The sequence below is a fragment of the Leiobunum rupestre genome, chromosome 10, assembly GCF_980474605.1.
Source record: "Leiobunum rupestre chromosome 10, qqLeiRupe1.1.hap1, whole genome shotgun sequence".
Lineage (NCBI taxonomy): Eukaryota > Metazoa > Arthropoda > Arachnida > Opiliones > Sclerosomatidae > Leiobunum > Leiobunum rupestre.
In genome coordinates, this window is record NC_143393.1 from 18,061,305 (window position 1) to 18,083,645 (window position 22,341).

General features: G+C 38.3%; 1 protein-coding gene across 9 annotated transcripts in view; it reads right to left on the reverse strand.

Moving 5' to 3' along the window:
* Positions 1 to 4,468: 4,468 nt before the first annotated feature.
* Hr4 (nuclear hormone receptor 4) overlaps positions 4,469 to 22,341 on the reverse strand; it is a 52,522-nt gene continuing 34,649 nt past the window's right edge. For 4 of the 9 annotated variants that reach the window (XM_090160673.1, XM_090160671.1, XM_090160672.1 and 1 more), the window contains 9 exons: positions 11,245 to 11,558; positions 9,656 to 11,172; positions 9,443 to 9,591; positions 9,307 to 9,368; positions 8,590 to 9,168; positions 8,229 to 8,529; positions 7,371 to 7,620; positions 6,336 to 6,379; positions 4,469 to 6,066 (listed from right to left, as the gene is read on the reverse strand). In XM_090160673.1, the coding sequence (XP_090016799.1) occupies positions 6,023 to 6,066; positions 6,336 to 6,379; positions 7,371 to 7,620; positions 8,229 to 8,529; positions 8,590 to 9,168; positions 9,307 to 9,368; positions 9,443 to 9,591; positions 9,656 to 11,172; positions 11,245 to 11,553 (3,255 nt within the window). In that variant the 5' untranslated portion in view covers positions 11,554 to 11,558 and the 3' untranslated portion in view covers positions 4,469 to 6,022. Of the gene's footprint in view, positions 6,071 to 6,335; positions 6,380 to 7,370; positions 7,621 to 8,228; positions 8,530 to 8,589; positions 9,169 to 9,306; positions 9,369 to 9,442; positions 9,592 to 9,655; positions 11,173 to 11,244; positions 11,559 to 21,836; positions 22,247 to 22,341 lie in introns of those variants that run through there. The other 5 variants (XM_090160678.1, XM_090160674.1, XM_090160676.1 and 2 more) reach the window with 5 other exon arrangements.

The window sequence follows — 22,341 nt, forward strand, 5'->3', positions numbered from 1 at the left end:
ACTAATCACATCATCATTTTTCCAAAATGAGCGATTTCTCAAACACTGTATATTAAAAAAATTGTTTCAATAACCTTGTCGTTTAATATAACCAACCTACTAAGCATTAACAACCAAAGAGTGATTTTTAATCAAAGAGAGACCCATGACCACGCTATCAAGTTATCATGTGACTTTTAAAGCCATTAATTCAGGTGGCCGGGTTACAATGCGTAGGAGGGTGGTGGAAAAAGCCCTGCCCATTAATTAATATGTGCACTATAACAACCTACGTGTAAATTTCACTAAAATATCAACCACCGGTACAGTAACTCATCACACTGTTTTTAACATAATCGGAATTGTAACTTTACCACAAAACAATATTTAAATCTCCCTGTTACCTGTACATTAACTTGATAAGCACATTATAACAACCTAAAAGGATTTTTTTACCAAAAGCAACTCTTTCTTAACAACCTACTGCTTTAAAGGGAATATAATCTGCAAAGCCATCTTTATGGAAGACCCCTTCATTTTTTAAAATTTCAATGTACAGTGACGCCAAACATTTTTAAAGTCAAAGGCTAGAGCAGCCAAAGCTGCAAACGTTGGGTGTTCCACACCAAATACCTGAGGTTATATTCCCTTTAACAACAAGCCCAATCGCCTTGTCATTCATCGAGTTAAAAATAAATTTTATCAATTATTATCTTGAATATCTTATTCATTGATGTAATAACAAGCACCCTGTATAAGAAAATTGGCGTCATTAAAATAAACTCCGAAAGTACACAATATAGCATAGCCAAAACCCTGTATGGCAAAATTCAGAATATCATAAAATAGTATAAGCAACAATAATCAAGATAGCATAAGGTAGCATTCCCAAAACCCTATACAGGGTGTCCACTAGGTGTCCACTAAAAAACGAAAAATGATAAATAACTGAAAAAGGTTTTTTTAGAAAAATTTAAAATTTCTATGGAACATTCCTCGTGCAGGTGTAAAATTGAATGACCTTGAAGTCATGTCTTCAAGGTCATACAAAAACTATTTCGAGAACCGTTGAGTTTACGGATTTGGTTCCAATTAGAAAGTTGTTGCTTGCCATATTATTAGTACTTCAATTTATCGGCTTGTGTTTGGTCAAATTTGGTCCATTCAAAGTTATTTGAACTAATAATATGGCGAGCAACAACTTTCTAATTGGAACCAAATCCGTAAACCCAACAGTTCTTGAGATAGGTTTTGTATGACCTTGAAGACATGGTTCAATTTTACACTAGTAATGTACACGAGGAATTTTCCATAGAAATTTGTAAAAAAAAACGTTTTTCAGTTATTTATCATTTTTCGTTTTTAGTGGATACAGGGTGTATAACAAACGTGCGATGCCCTACACGCCGAAAGTATCCAACTATGGACACAGTTCGTAGAGGTTTCCAAGATAGAAGATCAATTATTTGGAAATAGATGGCGCTTGTATTCTAAATCTTGAATTAGTACTAAATTAAAATATGACAATAATGCGTACGCGGGGTATTAGGGGTCCCGCAAATTGGCCATCAATCTCATTTAAAAATAAAATTTCTTAATGTAGTTTAAAACATAGTTCAGAAATGATCAGTACTAACTACAAATATAATTTTGAACCAAGTCGTTCTTAATTTAAAAAAGTATGTATATTTAAAGTCAAAAATCGTCCAAGATCACTGAAATGGGCATATGAAAAACTTTTATTTATTTTATTTAAGATCAAACCGACAGATTTTTAGGGTGTTTCCATTTCGTTCATAGTTTTTAGTTACTTCAAGAACGCGTAGAAGTAACTAAGAAACGAGGGGCAGGTCATTTCCATTTTGGGTGCGTCTTAATCATAGTAAAATGATTAAATCAGGGTAATCAAGATTAAAAAATCTAATCAAGATTAGAAAATCTAATCACGATTTAAACGAGATTTAATTATTCTAATAATGATCTAATCTTTTTAATCAGGATTTAATCATTTTAATCAGATTTAATCATTTTAATCACAATTTAATAATTTTAATCACAATTTAATAATTTTAATCACAATTTAATAATTTTAATCACAATTTAATAATTTTAATCAGAATTTAATAATTTTAATCACGATTTAATCAATATAATCGGTCGAATCGAGATTTTATCGAGCGCGGTAAATACGAAATAATAATTCTAATCACATAATAAATTATTCTAATCAGCTCGTTCTAATCACGCACAATTATTATTTAAACATTCTATTAATTGATTAAATTGAATTTAATCAAAATAATCACGATTAAATCGGATTTAATCAAAATAATCACGATTAAATCGGATTTAATCAAAATAATCACGATTAAATCGGATTTAATCAAAATAATCACGATTAAATCGGATTTAATCAAAATAATCACGATTAAATCGGATTTAATCAAAATAATCACGATTAAATCGGATTTAATCTTTCGAGGGGTGCGTCGTTAATCAAGGAAGTGACCTGCCCCTCGCTAAGAACTATATGTACGATAACATTGTCCACTCATGGACACTGTATCTCTAACTAATATCTGTCTGTACTAGCGCCATCTGGAAAATGCAATATTTCCCGCTCTCATTGAAGATTCAAAAATGGTCAGATAATTTGCATTCGCTGACTATAGTATTATAATTTATAATTATAAAATAATAACATTAACAATATATACCTAATAAATAATAAATTATAATTTACTGACTATTTTCCACGACGATATGAAAATATGAACACTAGAGGGCGCCATTCAATTCCTTCAGATTGAGAAGAATAAGGTCCGTCGAGAAAATACACTATTGGAACAACAAACACTGCACCCCACACAAGGAGAACGCAACCCGTCAAAAGTCGTTCATTTTCTTGCGTACAGTTGTCATTGGTTAGACGCTTTAGCACCTGCCGCCGTCGGAAGGGGAAAATTCGGAAATTGACTTCCACCCGCCCGTAAAACGTTAAGCGCAAAGGTTGGTCCAATTAAATTTGTACACAACACTGCGTTAGCGTGTTTAAAGGCTAGCTGTGTTCCTAGGTGCAAGCATTTAAAATTTTCATAGTTCTTTGTTAACTCTACGCGTTCTTGGCTATATGATTAGCTCTGCTCACGCAATTATTTTTATTGAAATCTTGACGAATATGGAGATAAATACTTTTAATTACAAATTTATTATCATAAATAACATAATAATCGTAAGTATGACACTGAAATATTTCCGTTAATTAAATTCCTTTGCCAAAATTACTGTCAGTTCAATTTAATCCCGATAAATACGACTGAAAACGCTATTAGGTTTCAATAATAGTTCTTTTTATAAAGTAACGTGGCCTTCTTGTTGAAATGTTGCTCTTACGTCACAGTCTCTTACTTTGACAAGCCTACGAGCGCGCGCTACAGTCGCGAGGAATATAGCTTTTTCTAGAGCGCGCGCAAATCGCTCGTGAGAGGAATACACTAGTAAAGCTGGGTCTTGTGACGTAAGAGCAACATTTTAACAAGTTGGGCAAGACCACTTTTTATTTTATAAAATCAACTATTCATCATAATTCTGCCAAAGTAATTATTTTTATTACTTTTAAAAGCTTTCCAATTTACACTAAGCCTCAGTTAATCCGTTTAAAATGCTAGAGATATTTCAATGCTTATAACGTTATAATTTACGTGGTCATTTGCAAAATAGACTATCATTAAAAAAATTAGGTTTGGGATAATTATCAAGTGTCATACTTATTTGTGTTATGTTACTTATGGTATTATACTGCCGATTCCAGGGAAATACTACCAAAAGTAAATGATATCAGACTGCTATACTCCCCACGTTGGAGGCGTTTTCTATATGAAGTTACATTTTGACCTCGAATTTGAAATTATGCGCGCTCCTAGGCCGAAAAAAAAAACGTTTATGTTTTTATGAAACCAGTTTTTATACATAGAAATAGATATACCCACAATTCCCTAGTGCAATTTATCGCGTCAAAAGACGGGGATGGAAATATGCTTTTTAGGACTCGATTTTCTCCTCATTTTCATAAGGAAAACGCCTTCCGATTATGAGCGCTATTTCGATAACTTCAGTTCACTTACTTCTGATACTACGGAATACTGAAAATATCGTCCATCCATGGACTAATTAATTAGTCCATCATCCATCGATCGAATCTTGCTTAAACCACAGAACGAAAATAAGCTTTCAGTCTTCAGAAAGATTGACTCTTTATTTATTCTCACTTTTACGTCTGCTGATTTAAATTCAGCACAGTTTTTAATAACACCGAAATAAGTATATAATGTTTGTAGGGATGAGGAGCAAAAATGGGCGAATAAGAATAACGAACAATACGGAATGAAAGCCTGTAAAATCCACGCGAGTTTAAATAAAAAAATGTAAATTAATTCTTCTATTTTTTTTTAAGTTTTTCTTTTAATTTTTCCATAACAAGCAGAGAAGAGACACTTTTCGTTCGCTCGTCTTTCGAAAAAGGCAAAATATGTTAATCACCACTGTACAAAAAATGAACAACTTGTATACAATTTCTTACGTTTTTTTTATCTTAACTATATGTTACAATATTTTATATTAATAATAGAAAACAGCGTCATGTTTTAAGTTTGTTTTTCTCTTTCTCATCGGAAAATCTCAAATCGTTGATATTTGAACCCATTGATGGGAATTTCGTGGAGACAGGCGAGCCGTAAATAATTGAAGGAACTTGGGGCTAAAAATAAATCACTAAAAGATTGGGCTCGGCGGGGGTCCTGGAAATAGCGGTCCACTGGAACGAAAAAGGACCCGCGAGATGGCGGGTTTCTTCAGTTCAGCTCCTCGGAGGCGCTTACGCGAAACGACGCCACCTAACGAGTTTTATCGTCGCAGTAAACGGCGTGAGGGTGGTTTTCTCCTATTGCACGTAGCCTAAGTTTACGGTTTTCATTCTTTCGACATTTAAAAGTTCTCGATCACCTGACTAGTCCAAAGTCAAGATATTCATTTTTAAAGTTAGGACACGGGCAAATTAGTTCGTAGTTGAATTTTGACCATTAAAACGGCAGTGCTTCAGCGGGTCGTAATCATTTTGCGGGGAATATTTTTTTAAAATCCAACGAGCTTTTTTTCAATTTCAACATTTCACGTCCTCCGATTTCCCGGAGGATCGTTTCAATTTCGTATCAAATGCAACAATTTTTTTTTCATTTTCTTATTTATTTAACCTAATAATTTTAATTTTTTTCGCGCTCGGGCTAATATCCAACATGAATACTATAATTTATTTAACTATTTTCAAGTTGAACTTATAAAAACAAAAAAATCACAATTTAACTAATTTAATTAGTTATTTAAAAATTTATCCTTTTTAGAAGAATACACCGGGATTGTTCGCGTGGAAACTGTAGATAATTGGGGATTTATTTTATCATTTTCTTTTCAAGCAAATAATTTAAAAAGTGTTGAACAGCTATTATAAATTTTTTCGCACTTCACAAAATAATTATCGAATATTTTCGTAATAATTATATCGGTACTGGGTACTTATAATATCATTCTGGGGTGGGGGGGAGGGCATATTTTTTCGTTAGAAAAAATAACGTTATTTCTCGTAATATCATTCTTTCCATGGGCTATAACAGTAATAATCTTAAAGAAAGTTTCATATGATATCGATCTCTAAAAATGGAAATCACATTTTTTTTGTTTAGTTTGAATTCGCAGTCCTTTCACTGAAAAACCAACCGGAACATTGTTCTTCCGTAACAGTATCCCGTCCATTCGACGGAGCTATGGTTATGAGGTTCGTGGGATTCGATATTTGACAGACGCCGTAGGAAGCTTCGACGTTTCAACAGAGATGAGGGGACAAACAACTGAATTTAAAAGGCTGTGAGGAAATTCCTGTCTCCGGAACGATTTAAATCTTATATATATATTTTTTTTTAATTTTTTCGTATAATTTAAATATTTTGACGTAGAAACTTTTAGAGAACTTGAGGATTGAGTTTTTGTTATATTATCTGTTCACTTGGTTATTATCGTCTCTGGTAAACGTAGTCGCTACCTGTACAGAAGGGTGGCGGGGAAAAATAGAATCGAAAATAAAATAAAAGGAAAATTAGTTCTCTAGATGTCGCCACCGTCATAAGGATAAAACGCCAACTCCGAATTTCGCTAGGCCTACCGATTAAATTTAAAACGTAAAATTGTAACGCGTTAGAAGAAAGAGAGAAGCTAAGAGCGATCGAAAACCTGGCGATTTGTTTTTTCCTCGTAACGCTAATAATTAAAAAAAAGACATTCAGAGAAACCAAATTAAAAAAATTTACTTTCCGGTGCCGTAATACAAATATCCCCTTTTGCGTATTTTATCCTGATCAAAGAGGGAAAGCATAAAGAAAATTACCCAAATATAACTTTTAAAAAGAATTCAATGAAGTTGCGAAACAGAAACAACTACTATCATAGTTATGTAAGCCTATTTATTGTTATAGTGCTAAAAAGAATTGATTTATTTATACTTAAAGCAAGTCTTGACTCCGATTCGTTTCGAATGTCGCTCAATAGATGTCGCCAAAAAGTAAAATCTAAAAAAGTTAGTCAAGCCACAATGGGTCTTGAATTCGGTCACTCATTTAGTATTGAATTATAGTAGCTTTTAATTAGTTTCTATATATACCAATAGATGGAAGTGCATGCTAGGAGCGTAGTTTTTCACGTGTTTTCGTCTTTTTATGAAAGAGCCAAGACTTGCTTTAAGGAGAATTACTAAGTTGAGACGATCCCTGGTACGAGATGGTGAAGGAATGACGTCACAGGTGTGCGCTTCAATCGCGTCAGAAGACGTCAGTTTTAGGGAACCAATGAGATGCCAATATGATTTGTATTTTAGGGGAAGCTTTAAGCTTACTTTTCGACGCAAAAAATCGTTCCAACATAGTAATTATCCCTAACTATAAACATATGTAACATAATCACTCATAAGTATGCCATAAAGCATTTTCTTTAACGACGGGACATGACCACTTGCGAGCGACCACGAAAACGCGTCATCAACTTTATAGCTCGTGTTTCCATGGTAACCTTTTCAATATCGTAAGGATTTTAAGAATTTTGGCGTCCACTTATGATATTTGATCATGTTACATATGATATCAGTGGCGGACTAGGTCTAATATTAATGGCTACCAGGAGACCAAGGCCTCAGCCTTAACAACTATAACGCTATCACGTTTAAGGGAGCCCACTTCATAAACGGTCCAGGGCAAGTTCATTCTATGGCCAGTCCGCCACTTGATGGTATAAATAAATACATTATCGACGCTAATGTGGCCTAAATATCCAGAAAATGAGTAAGTAATTACCTCGGTGACTCTAGCGCTCGGGACATCATGGCGCTATCTGTATTTAAGAGGAACGGAACGTAGAACATTTTGCTTTGCAGGAGCAAAGTAGCTGCTTGCTGGACCTCCGGGAGGTGTCCCAGGAGGTCGGCAAATCGAGAAGTCTGCTGGGGAAACCGGTGATTCACGAACACCCGCAAAGCCGTTAAGTAACGGTCTTGGATGGTTTCCAGTTCCCGGTGCTGCTGAATTTGTTGGTTAGGAAAATCTTCTGGAACAAAACGAAATATAACGCGCTGTCAGCGACCATTCCAACGAAAGGGTTCGGAGAATCGCGGAGAAAATGTCAGGAAGGAGTCACCATAAGACTATCAAGGACCCTCTAAGTTTGAAACGAATGGGATTTGAATGTTAGGCTAATGACTGCTCAAACTGGCTACGTGTGCATCCATCTGGTGGTGAAAAATTGAAACTTACGCGCAAATCCCCCAATGCTTGCTACCGGATGGCAGAGGTAGTATACGTGGTAGGGGTGAGGGGGGTTGGGAGGATTTGCTCTTTTTCTCCGCCAGGTAGCGCAGATTCTATTATTTTTTCTCCCGCGCATGTTTAGTACTGAATACACGCGACTTTATGCCCAATTCAAACTTTGTCGCGTGGGGAAGTTTAAGTCGGTTGGAATGCTTGTTTTCACCAATGAAATTGAGAAAAACTCGAAATGGAAACTGGTTTTAAACGATAGGGTTTTGGACGTTCGCTTAGACGTCATCAACTGGGGAAAAACAGCCCCTTTCTTCCGCTGGCATTACGGGGATGCGGCTCAAATTATTGCGCAAAACGACTCCTTACATTTTCTCCATATAGAAATCGTGGACTGACCTTGCGTCACCATGACGACGACCTTCATACAAACGTACTCCTCGACGCAGAGCCTCATCCTCCTGAAAACGGTCGATAACTGGGTGAGACGTTCGACGAGAGGCCCCGCTTCCACTCTCAGTTGCTCCAGGGTAATGGGCCTACCCATCATGGCGGCTAGGCACCTTTGCAAGGTGCCCAACCCGGCCGAGATGTCCTGCTGAGACTCGAGCTGCGTCCTTTCGTTGGCGGTTTCTACGTGGATGGCATTGTAGGCGCAAGTTGTTAGGACCAGAAGCTCGTGCCATTTGTGCGTTAACAACTAAAGAGAAACGCGTTGGTTTAATAGATTCGTCGTTCCTTCGGGTAGCGGGTTCCTTACCTGAGTGTGTACAGCGACGGGTAGTTCCGTATAAAATGGAAGTCTTTTAGTCCACTGGACGAGTTTATACACGATGTTGTCGCCAATCTGGCACAGCTTCACGGACAACTCCGCCGTGTCTTCCAGCAGTTCCGGGAGGTTCCTCAAGGTGGCCACGTCCTTGAAGTCGTCGCACTCGATTAGTTCGCTGATCATCGTCACCGCTTGATCGATGTTAAGCGACCTATCACCACCGATACTCCGCGAACTCGTGACGCATCCTTCCAGCCGGTGACGTAAATGCATGACGTCAGCCGGATTAGTCAAGGCAGTCTTTAAGATGCCCCCGTTCGACCATCCCGATCCCGCGCCTCCACCCCCTCCGTTTCCGGTTCCGGGGACGGCTTGAGAAGACGGCGTGGTGGCTCCGCCGGAACTTCCGGCTGCCGGGAGGGGCGGGAAGCGGCCGGCGAGGTTTCCTCCGAGCTCGCCCGAACCCACGAAGCCCAAGCTCCCGTGAACGTTCGTCGTCCCCTTCGGCATGATGTCGCTCCTCACTTGCCCGTTCTTGGGGTTCTTCTTGTGTTTTTTGTACTTCACCTGCACGCGACACGCGGAGGAAGCGAAAAAGAAAATACATTTTTAAGCGTATATACACTGATTGTCCTTAGTTGTCTAGGATAAGAATTTGCGCTACTCTTATTGGGAGCGGAACCTAAAGGAACGTTCTTATCGCACCTTGTATAAGTTGTAGACCGCTCCGGAATTCCTTCCGCCCGGCATTCGGTCTTCCCTTACGGCTGAAATCGAAAACTTTGCGTCAAGAATCGAAACATCGAGTTTTCCCGTTCGATATTGAACGAAAAGCGGCTACCTGCTAAAACCATTCCTTGTCTTAGGCACTTTTGAAATCGGCAGTACTGGCATCGGTTCCTCTGCGCTTTGGTGATTTCGCAGTTACCATCGGCGACACACGTGTAGACGCGCTTGTTCTGTACCGTCCTCTTGAAGAAACCTTTGCAGCTGGGGTGAGATGGCGATTAGTCGGGGCGTCAACTAAGGCGCCGATAAGGAAAGGGTGGCTTACCCTTCGCAGGTGATAATCCCGTAGTGTAACCCAGTGGCCTTGTCTTCGCAGATCATGCAGACCATGGGTTGCTCGTCCTCCTCCTCCTCGGCCCCGGAGCCCCTCGACGTCGAGGCGGTCTGGATGGATCCGGAAGCGACAATGCGCGTTTGAGGACTGTCGGGTTCTTTGTGGCTGGCGGTGATAACGCCGACGCCGCCGCCGGATGAGTTGACGCACGCCACCGTCAGGTTGAGGGCCTGCGAATCCGGTTGAGGCGTGGAACTCGAAGACGAAGCGACCTGGACGAAGGAAGCGTGTTTAGACGATGGTTCGGGATGGCGGGCCGCGACTCCGAGATTCCTAACCTGTTGACACTGGGAGCTCTTGTCCGGCGTCGTGGTGGGTCTGTTGGACCAGGCCGTCCTGCTGACTGTGTAGGACTGACTAACGGGTTCCCCGGCTCCCACGCTCGACTGCGAAGAACCGTACACTCTACTAGAGGAAGGACCGTGGTACGCGAAAGAAGATTCCACCATAGGAGTCCGAGCCGTCGTCGAAACGGCGAGACCGAAAAAACCACCTAACGCTTGGAATGCCGTGGGTGAGGATCCGTGTCCGGTGGCGACCGGCGAGCCCGGGTGCACCGCGCCGCCGGGGAAAATGGCGAAAGGCCTAGGAGGGGGGGACCGGCTGCCGCTCTTGGCTTCGGGCGCCGTGGAAGTGATAGAGGGAGACAACCTTTTGCTCTCTATCGAAGTCACTCGCGCTTCTTTCTGGCTCCACAAAGCGGACGTGACCCCGCCGCCTTTGGGGCCCGCCGTCGCTATGATGGGCAACCGCGGGGGAGAGCCGCGCAACTGCTGCTGGTACTGAACCATCCTCAAGAGGGCCAAACTCTGCTCCTCGGTCTGCTGCTGCTGCTGCTGCTGCTGCGAGTACTGCGAGGACGTTCGCGTCGAAGAGCCGCCGCTCTCGTCGTCGGGCACCCCTTCGTCGTCCGGTCCGTTGTATTGTCTCTTCTGAGAGGCCGCCGTCGAGTGCGCCCACAGCTGAGGGCTAAAGTTGGGGATGGACTCGCCTTCCGAGCCCATCCGTAAGCGCACGGGACTGCTCAAATCCAAGCCGGCCCGGTGCTCTAGCCTCGATTTGTCGTTGGCGCCTCGGCCACTCGCCTCTTCCATCGCGCTCGCGCTGACCATTCCGTCGTCCGCGGCACTCGCGCCACCGCCGTCGAACACGCTGTTGGGCGACACCCGGCGCTGCTTCAACTGGGGGCTGTCGGGGGTTCTTCTTTCGGCCGAGCGGGGCCTCGATTCGCACACGGCCTCTGGACCGGACGGCGACGCCCTCCTTTCGTCGTTGTTGTTCTCTTCCTTCTCCTCGTCGCTGCCTTTTAATCTCGTCTGGCTACTGTCGATCCTTTGATTCTGGTCGGCGCGGCAGGAGTGCTCTTCGCCGGCCGTCATCGTTTCCGGATCGGGAGGTTCGTTCTTGACCGACGGCGCCTCGTCCCCCGGGTCCGGCTCGTAGATTTTCTGAAACGAAATAAGTTTCATTCTCGAGTCCGTCACGAGAGCCTTTTCGCTAGAGGCGAAAGGAGTACGCACTTCCAATTGGCCGGTGGCGCCGGAAGCGGAAGTGGAAGCGTCCGCCGGAGCCACAACGGTCTTGGAATGGTCGGCGGAAGGAGGTCGGGACGTCCCTCCGCCGTCGTCGGACACGTTGCTCCCGACGGGCGACGCTCCCTCGGCTCCCGGAGGACCCAAGGTGCTCCCGCTCTCCGGCGACGAGCTGTTGATGTCCGCGCTCGTCTCGCCGTCACTGCTTCCTCTCGAATCCACCTTCCGACGTTTCAGCTTGATGTCGTGGAACAGGCTCATCTTATTGGGCGTACACCGGGGAATCAGAAGAATCATACTTTCTGCAAAAAGAGAACGAACGATTCGTCAGCGTTTCGACTTTGATAAACAGTGACGGCGATTGTCCCGTTGGACGAAAACCTTCGTACAACGACGCGTACCTCTCGTCACCATCATCTTCCGAAGTGCGAATGATAATTACGACCAAACGGAATCAACCGGTCAATTTGCGGGAAAATAAAACAGCGTCCATCGAGACGCGAAACTAAGATTCAACCCTTTAACTTAAACGTCCCATCGACTAATGGTCGCTTTTTTTCTGGGTTGGACTGTAAAAAATTAAGGATAATTTTAATTTCCTAAAGTACCAAAAAAAGGCATTTTGGGAAAAAGATTCGTCTCAAGGTCTTTGTTAGGGAGTCGACAAAATTTCTATTTTAAATTAAAATCGGCGGTTTCAGGAAGATCGCGTGCTAGAATGGCCGTTCGAAAAGTCAGAGTGGCAAAGAAAAAAAACTTTCTCCGATGAAAATACACGCTGGAAGAACTACTTTTTTCCTGTTTCCCACTTACTTCCTTATTTCTTTGCCTATAATACTTGACACACATTTCTAGTTACTCACTCTTTTTCCCCCAGCCCCCCCCTCAAGTTTGACCCCCCCCCCCCCGACGTTGAAATTTCAAAACGTGGACTACGCCATTCGTCTGATTCTTTTACTATGTGGTCAATCTATTTATAAAGCGCGCCAGTAGCCCCTGTCAAAACAAAAGCCTCTCTCTACATTTTCCTCAGTGTGGATAAAGAAATCTTTAAATATAGAGCGCGTGTTTGAGTTTTGAAGAAACGTAGGTCGAATATTTTACGTTTTACAGATGAAAAAAAACTTTCTTCTGGATAAGTTACACGACTGAGAAAAATAGATTACAGAAAATTTCCTCTTGCAAATATTTAAAGAAAATATTATTAGTTATTTTTAATTTTGAACCAAATTTTTTATATTTAATCGTGCAAAATATTCAAAATTTATAAGTAATCGCAATTTATATTTAAAATAAAATTATTCTAAGAAATACCATATATTTTAATTATATTATATTTAATTTAAATTAATATTTGATTATATTATTTTTAATTTAAATTAATATTTGATTATATTATATTTAATTTAAATTAATATTTGATTATATTATATTTAATTTAAATTAATATTTGATTATATTATATTTAATTTAAATTAATATTTGATTATATTATATTTAATTTAAATTAATATTTGATTATATTATATTTAATTTAAATTAATATTTGATTATATTATATTTAATTTAAATTAATATTTGATTATATTATATTTAATTTAAATTAATATTTGATTATATTATATTATATTTAATTTAAATTAATATTTGATTATATTATATTATATTATATTATATTTAATTTAAATTAATATTTTATTATATTATATTATATTTAATTTAAATTAATATTTTATTATATTATATTATATTTAATTTAAATTAATATTTTATTATATTATATTATATTTAATTTAAATTAATATTTTATTATATTATATTATATTTAATTTAAATTAATATTTTATTATATTATATTATATTTAATTTAAATTAATATTTTATTATATTATATTATATTTAATTTAAATTAATATTTTATTATATTATATTATATTTAATTTAAATTAATATTATATTATATTATATTTAATTATATTTAATTTAAATTAATATTTAATTATATTTAAAATTCAATTTATATTAAATTTAATTTTATATTAAATTGAACTTATATTTTATAAATATTGATATTTACATTTCATTATATTTAAACCGATTTTTAGTAGTTGAATTTCAACCCTGTAAGTTGGTTCGTAGAAAAGTAGACAATAATGAATTACAATCAATGGTCAATAAACAAGGCTAGATGATATTTAAATCAAGCGTCTAGCGAATTTCCAAATCGAAAGCGGTGACGACACGCCACTCGGCGCTTAAGAATAAAGTATCACTTTTCCTTTCACTTTCTTCCCCGTAAAACGTCCAGCTGACGCTTTTAGACGTTTAACGACGCGCCCTTGGTTATCCAGTGCGCGCGCTCCCCCGTGTGACGTAACGTAGAACTTGACAAGAGAGAGCCGGAGAGAGCGCGCAACACTAGAGGGGGGTAATGGGGGACGGAACTCGGCAGCGCTGATGGAGAGAGGGGGGGTGGCAATAAAAAGGGGTTGGCAACCTTGCAGTGACGTCGCCAAGAGGGAAGAAGGAAGTCTGGTCGAATGTTTTGCTCCGGCGAGGTGAACGACCCGCTGCAGCACGAGGGAGAGTAACCACCACCTCGCTCTTACAAAGGCTTCGAGAGTGAAGAGAAATTTTTGCATGGGCGGGTTTTTTCGGTAACGGGAAAAAAGGGGGGTGAAAGACTATAACGGTACTTTATCTACAGCATTTCACGCATTTTTGTGGAAGGGGGGAATACGAAATGTTCGATAAATTTGGATAACATTTTTTTATATTAAAGAACCGATTCATTCTTATTACGAAATTTAAATTTCTCAATCGATAATCTGATAATCAATTGAACCACGTCGTGTAGTCAATCAATATTAAGTACTAAAAATACTACCATTAAAAATGGCTTAATTTAAAGAACTCGATGATTGATTAACGCGTTCCTACTAGATACGGTACAAAATAAAGTTACATTTCCATTTCAACCGCGAATAAAATTACGTTGCACCCAAAAAATTTTATGAAACCCACGGGTGAAATCTCTAGACGATACCAGCTAAGCAAGCAACCAATAATACATCAAAGGCGTAGGTACAAGTGAAAGCTCTTTGATCTATATTAGACGACCAACCAAAAAAATCCGTATAACTTTGATCTCGAAGATGACTTGGCAAACCAGCCATCCATTTTTTTGGGGGTCCGTTGGGGGGGGGGGGGGGTCGAGTAATTCCCCCTCTCTCTTCTTTGGAATACTAGAAAGGCCCGAGAAGCCAGCCATTTTTACGTCGTCTGCCACTGGGATCGCGGAGTGGGGGGGGGAAGAGGGGGTATAGAAACGGAGTTCGTTGACCTCAAACGTACACTTTCACTTTTACGCTCCACGCAGAGTCGCAGACTGATCTAAAAGCTTCAATGCCTTTACAAACGGTTTTCACGGGGGGAAATGGCTTCCCGTATACTTGTACAACAGTGGAGTATTTTACAAACACAAAAAAAATATAACTAAAAATAATGATGGTAATATCTAGGTCAGGAAACGAACAAATAAGATTCAGTAAAATTTTAAAAGTTACCGAATACCAGAAAACAAATTTGAATATATCAATTACATCTTTATACGTGTATATATAAATACAAATATACTTAAATATATAAAAAAATGGATTGCGATTGAATATTAATCCTATATTGTTTTTTTTAGGAATAAAATATTTAAATATATTCAGTTTAATTTGAATAGAATATCCCGCGGAAGGTGGTAGTACTGGTGATGGGGGGGGGGGGCGAAATTCGTTATAAAACTAGGAAGTTGAATATAAACAGGTGTAAACTAGGTCTGGTTTCATTTTATTTTTCACGACGAAATGAAAATACGAAATTTTCTCTCTAGTTTTCCCTTTCGTTCGTGGCGTTCCTTTTTGATACGAGACAGAGTTAAAAATAATCCCGCTTTATTTCCGGTTTTAAGTGCTTACATTTTCGTTACGTTTTTTCTTTTTTTTTTCTTTTCAAGAGCTTTAAATGCTAATTACCGTCTTGGGCAATACACAAAAATCAGGAACCGCTTTTCCCCACCTCTACATTACCCTATTTTTTTTCATTGCTAAATAAATTATTTTTTACCCAGACGCGAATATTGAACAAAACAGTGAAGGTATTTTAAACGAGTATTTACTTCCTTTACGTTAAAAAATATTTTCAGGATTTGGTAAAAACGTATTTTTAAAAGATTGGAGGAAATTTTACTTGTTTATACCGTTCATTGTTGACTAAAATTATCGCGTAAAATGTATTTATTATACATATTAGATACGAAAAATAAATGTTTTAAATATGAATTATTAATTTAGAATGAGACGGCACGCGATTCGACGCTCGAAAATAGGCTAAATCGATCTATTTGTTAAATTACTTCAACTCGTTTATACCGTAAATTTTTGACTAAAATCTATCGCGTAAAATTTATATGACTTAAATTAAATTGCGTATGAAAAATTATATTTAATAAATTAGTATAATTTTATTTTTAATTTAAAAAGAACGAAAATAAGCCAAAATGGCCTACCGTTAAGTTATTACTTCGGAAATGAAGATTATAAAAGTGGAAAAAAGGTGCAAAAAGTGTTTAAAAAGAAAGATAAATAATACCCATTTATGTTAATTAAAATAGTCCAGTTTATAAATCAAAAGAATGAGAGAGAGGAGAAGCTGACCACCAGGAAACGCGATTAAATATTATTTTTTCTTCCTCCCACAGGTCCGCGGTTGAAACTATATATAAAGAGTTACTAAAGATTACGCGAAATATTAATACCAAAACAGCAGAGGGAAAAAATTCCGACGACGCGAGCGCCGCGTATCCGCCACAACCTGAACTACTACGAGTGCGACGACCTTAGGAAGTCTATGTAGGTCAGCATCTGCGCGTCAAACGTTTTTAAAGGCCGGCTGTGGATACGTCCGTCAGAGCAAATGTTCCGACAAAAAGCCTAGGCCTAGAGATCCAAAACTTCCTAAGCCTTGGCGGTAGAAAAACCTCGCCCCGCTAAATATGGGATAAAACGGCGAGTAGGGACGTTGACAGTGAAATTTTACCTTAAACTTCGCTCCTACTGGGTGGGAAAATGTCCCTTTTCAAACGGTATGCGCGGATAATAAAAAATAAACTCCAAAGGTTGAATGGAAAATTCAAAAATTGGACTAAAGCGCGATAGATTAGGCCAATTTTTTTCACCAACATCCGGACAATGGCCACCGTAAGGGACTCCTCGCTCAAGGGTATAACATTCCGAATGACCCACATTTTTACAGAACATCGAAATTTCTATAAAAAGTTCGGTAACGGAAACAGGGAAACTTTCTCAAGGTATCGAAATTGAGCGGAAAGATTAACGAAAACCAAGGGCCATTTCCCCGCACCCAGAGAGAAAAAACTGGAATAAAAATGAAACCACTTAATTGAGTTATAATTTTAGGAAATTATTCCAAGAGTTAATCAGTGAAAGTGATAAAAATTGTTTATTCGTTAAATTTTAATATCATGGCACATTTTTTTTTAACTTCTAATGAGTATGTACTCTTTAAGTTAACTTTTGTCTAAACACCGCTGCCCTGCGGTTGGAACACTTCTACAGGCGCCAGTAGGTTAAAATAGACTAAATTTCTTCAGGATTTAAATTATATTTTTTTGAATAATTTAAACGGTTAATTTAGAATAAATATAAAATATTAAATACAAATAGAGAAATAGCCATTGTATTGGGAACATAATATGTGCTAGGAAATTAATTATATTCCAAAAAATACGTGAAAAAGTACAATTATAGCGAGCAAAGCCAACCACGCCCTTTAAAAAATGCGTTTATGCAAATTAGTGTCATAAGAAACAAGGTAGACTAGAACGGCGAAAACGAGTTGGAAAAAATATTTTTACCTGAAACACATCCGCGTTCTCCTCCCATGGAGTCAATTTTTAAAACGTTTAAAATAAATTCTAATATTTCGTATCTAACCCTAAATTCTTACTTCAAACGCGCTGGACATTGTCCTAATAATACAATATTAATTTTAATTTAATTAAATTAAATTATAAAAATAAATAGAATTTATTGCAACTCTTTTTATTTCCACCGCAGTTTGTGCCGCGCCGCCGACATTTCTGGGCTAATGTTATATCTATTTTTGCATAAACGGGATTCCCCCTGATTTTTCCGGCGACCGGGTTACTGTAATTTTTGTATCCCCCCCCCCCTTTCAAAAAGAGAGAAAGAGAGAGAGGTAGGTCATAGAATGGGAAACCGAACCGCTAACCCCGAGATTTAGAAACCTACTTCCCCTATCACCTGGAACCGGTTATTGTTGGGTTTTTTTTAATGTTGGGAATTTTTCTGTCTACTGGCGGAATGAATGAATTGAGGCCTAGAATCTTAAGGTAGACCACCCCCCTACGAAGAAAGTTCTAATATTTACAAGTGAAATCTTTTTCTTGGATTAATTTTTTTACGGTACACTTTCAATACTTATTCGGACGCTCAAATATAGAAATATCATTTTGTTATATTTTTATTAAATTTATATCGAAATAAATTTTATTTGAATCGAATGTACAGATTGTATGATTAAATATCACGCACTATTTTCCGTAAAGGTTCAAGGTTCATCTTGGTTTTGTTTTAAATTATTATTTAGATTAAATTATTTGATTTAGGATGTGATTACGGGGCTTACGTCAAATTATTTTATATTAATAATCATTTCCTACTACTAAATTTTATAAAATTATCCCAAGGGCTGATTTTCACTAGGGCTAAAAATCCCCGTTAGGCTTAACACAAACCCCGCCTTAAAACAATTAGCTGGGTAAATTGAAATAATACTTGAAGCGCGTTATTTTCTAAAAGCAGGGAAGTTACCTTCCCTTTTATGGAGAATTTCCAATCGAAGGTGGTTTATATTTTCTTCAATGTCAAGGTTTAATTAACGCCTTTAAAGGGAAATCTGTGAAACTTCGGCGCCAGTATGGTGACCTTTCGCGTATTACGGATATTCTCCACCCAGAAAAGGTTATCTAAAGGTCAAATCACAAAACTCTGTATTTCCAAGTATTCAAGTTGGGTTTCATATAATATTATATCTTATTAAAGGAAATATATTCAACGTTTGCAGCTCTGGCCGCTCTGGCCTTTGGCGCCACTGTACAAGATAATTTCAAAAATTGAAGGGCTCTTCCATAAAGGTTGCTTTGCCCTCCCCCCCCCCTGACTACGCTACTGTTGGTAAAATGATAAGAACAAAATTTCAAATGCACCCTCGCGAAGATACGATTATACGTAGAGCTTATTTGTCGTTGGCAAGTTTTTCAGTCACGTTTTGGTATTCTGTAAAAATCCGTGGCTTATCGAACGCGGAAAGCGATAATATGGCCGGGGGGGGGGGGGGCAAAGGTCAAATACTTCAGACGTCTTTCTCTCTCTCTCTCTCTGTGGTGGAGGTGGCAGCCGAAATATCTCCCACGCCCAAAATCCAAATAATATCAGCCCTCTTGTCCCGCTCTTAGCAAATAAAATACACAAAGGAAATATGGTAAAAATCAGAATGAATCGGAGTATGTGGGGGGGGGTCAACGCGGAGGTAAAATACCAAATCCGTAAATGCCGTTTTCAAATGTCAAGCTCCTATTCAATGACTACGTGACGCGACAATCGTCACTCGTTATAAAAATTTTACTTCCGCGTATATAAAATATTTTATCGACTATTTCGTGGCTTTGTATTTGACCATCATTTGGAGTTTTGATACGGCTTAGGTTTAAGAATTAAAATGAAATTTAATTTAGAAGATATTAAAAGTACTAAAAACAGCCATTTTCGTTTCAATATTTAGTTTATTTAATCATAAATAACAAATTATAAATAAAAATAGAAATATCGCATCCTAAAAATTAAAATTTTGAGAAATTTGATACTTAAAGAAAATATTACAGAAAAAATTATTTATTTTTAAAATTAATATTTTAGGTAAAATAAAATAGTGTAATTTACACGGGAAAAATTACCAGATTAGTATAAACTTAATACGAGGGGTAGTCACTCGTAAAATCTTTGTACACCTGATTACTGATTTCCACTGATTTTTCTCAATTCATCTGTGATTTCCAGTGATTTTCTTAAGCGATTTCCCGTGATTACCGACGATTTGTACACCTGATTACCTAAGTGACTTCCCCATCGAGTTATTATTTATATTTTCGTGTAACGTGTAGTAAAAAAAAGTAACGCTTATTTATAAATTAACGTAAATTTTTAATAATTTGCTCAAAATCGAACTCAATGCTAATTTAAAAACAAATGATGTAATTTCGATGGTCGAGCAATATCACGGGCAGGGTTATTCAAATCGCGCGTTACGGAACGTTCCGACTGAGAGAACTCAGTTTCTACTAGCCCATATTAGGAAGTATATTAAAAAAAAGTGGAATAATAGAGTAGTGACAATGCGAGTGGGGGGTAACGGTTACGCTACAGTGGCGGCGAGGACGCCCCGAAATAATAATAATACCGAAAAACTTCAGGGGTAGAAAATTATCATAGGGATATATCAAACCAGTTTTTGCCTCGAGGAAGGTGTGGGTTAAGTTGAGGGGAGACTTTTTTCCTGGGTATTCGAGAGTCTAATTTTTTTTTACCAATGACCTCAATCAAGTTCAGTGGCAAAAGAGATTTCAGCACACGCGGCTTCAAAGGGTTGAGGACGTACACGACCTTCGTTACGAATAAAGAAGTCAGAATTGACACACACAACACAGAGAGAGATAGACGAAACGTCACTATAAATTCCTAGTTCCTATTAACGATGACATTTATGTCCCCATTCGAACGGATCATAATACAATATCGTATAAAATACGACGAACTCTTTTTTACCAATAATTAATAATAACGAAAATTGATACGCGATGCATCAACTAAATTTGGGTTAAACGCCAAGAAAAGTCAATTCTTTGACGTCACTATTGTTTCGTTTTCAGAAAAAGGATTAATATACGTTATTTCGATCTCGATCTTCCTGGATTATTTATAATATACGCCGTAATATTGTAATATAAATACTTAGTTTATAAAAAATTAAATTTAGGATATCCTTAAAATAGACTTCATTGGAAAGAAATTATATCTGTGACGTAGGAACGTTTGAGAAGTTGGGGGGTCATTACATTAGTTCGCCCCCCCCCCCGAGTTTAAGTGTAATTGGCCAACTTTACAGGGGATTTTCTGCATCGTTATTTTAATATCCCATCCAGCTGAAGTTGGATTGACAATGATTCACATTTCACTTACCATCCCAAAGAACGCAGAAATATGAAAACTTGTAGACGCGGGTTATAAAATAGTTTATTTAATTAATTATTTAATTGAAAAGGAAATCTCTAAATTTAAGCAAACGCGAGGTGCAAATCCACGTATTATTTTATTTAGAGCACCTACATGTACCGGAAATACAGCACCATCAATATATATATATATGAAAGCGAGTTCGAAGAACTTACAAAAACGCAAAAACGACCTTATGAATAAAAACATGATCGTAGTGGATTTTGGAGCGAGGTGTGGGGATAACAATTAAATCCCCCCCCCCTGGCTAAGAAGACCCCCACACCGGTAATTTCTTTTTATTTGTTGCATAAGGGTTAACGATAGAGTCGATTCGAAGCTTAACGTTCGTAACCCAATCACAATATTGTCTTTCGACGCTACTCTACGGTGTCGCTGGCATCGCTAAAGAGAGTACGGGCGTCGAGTTCATTGGCTGCACTAACCTTTACCTTAACCTAACAAGCTTAAACGTTAGCATTTTCATTACGTACATTGCCATTGGCCAATCTCTAAAAGATTTCCTATATTTGTTGTCGTAAAAACTGATAATTTCGTAGATTACCAAATTGCTAAAAGGTCTAGGCTAACAACGGTCGCCTTCCTTATCTAGAAAACCAAATTTTATCAACGAAAAAAGTCATCAACTTTAATAATTTTTTTTCGTTTTTTTTAGGCAAACGGACTATTGTAAGGAGCATTCTGGGAAAGAAATATGGACCACGTGACTTTAACCCTTCCTAGGGACGTAGCCCTGGCTAAGAACCCGCCAAAATACTTATCGAACCGCGCTTGGGCGAAAACGAAAGAAAAAAAATGCCCGCGTCGCCGCCTCTAGTTCAGGTCATTGCGGAGAGACGGCGCTGGCGTCTCTTTGTATACAAAGTTAAGCGCGACGGAACCGTACACATGTATGGCGTACGAGTTTCGCGGTTTACAGAGTTACAAACGCAGCCATTAGTCACACTTTCGACACTCAAATTTACTATTAATAACCTTCCAATATTCATTAATTTAAAATTCCTCTTTCGTAATTATAATATTAATAATAATTTTAAAATTAAATTTCTTAGGCCGGAATTATAGCGTCGCGTGTGAAGAACGTAAGGCACAGGCTTAACCAAGGTCAATAACCTTGAAGACTGTAACATTACGTTCCCAGTCTCCCCCCCCCCCCTAGTGTTTTAGTTTGAAATATATTGGTTATTTTATATTTACTCTGTGGCTATCTTGCTCTATCCAGCCGATGACGTCACTCTTGACCACGACGTTGCCCATTCGTTTACCCCTTGACCGCGGCGATCTCCTCTTCAAAACCAAACATACCGTCTTCTTTCTCTCGGTTTTTTAAGGGTGAAAATGGTAATTTCTTCTTCAGTTTCGATAAATATTTAGAAAACGGTACTTGCAAACGTATGAAACGGTAAATTTCTGGCGCATATTTTCGGGGAAGGGGTCAAGACGCGGCAACGCTCGTCATCTTTCGGTACAAGGCGGCGGGAAAACGGGGGTGTCTCGAAGAAAAGCGGGTCAGTAAAGGCCCGTTATTTCGGGACAGGTAAAAGGGAAACCAGATTGGCCCCTATTTTACGTTCAATAGACGCCGAAATTTCGGTTCAGGGGGGCACTGTAATAAAACCGTTTTTTTTCTCGCTAGACCGATTTCCGCGGCGTTCGTCCAGAAGTTGTCTTCCAAAACCGGTTCGCTCGTAACGGGACGGTT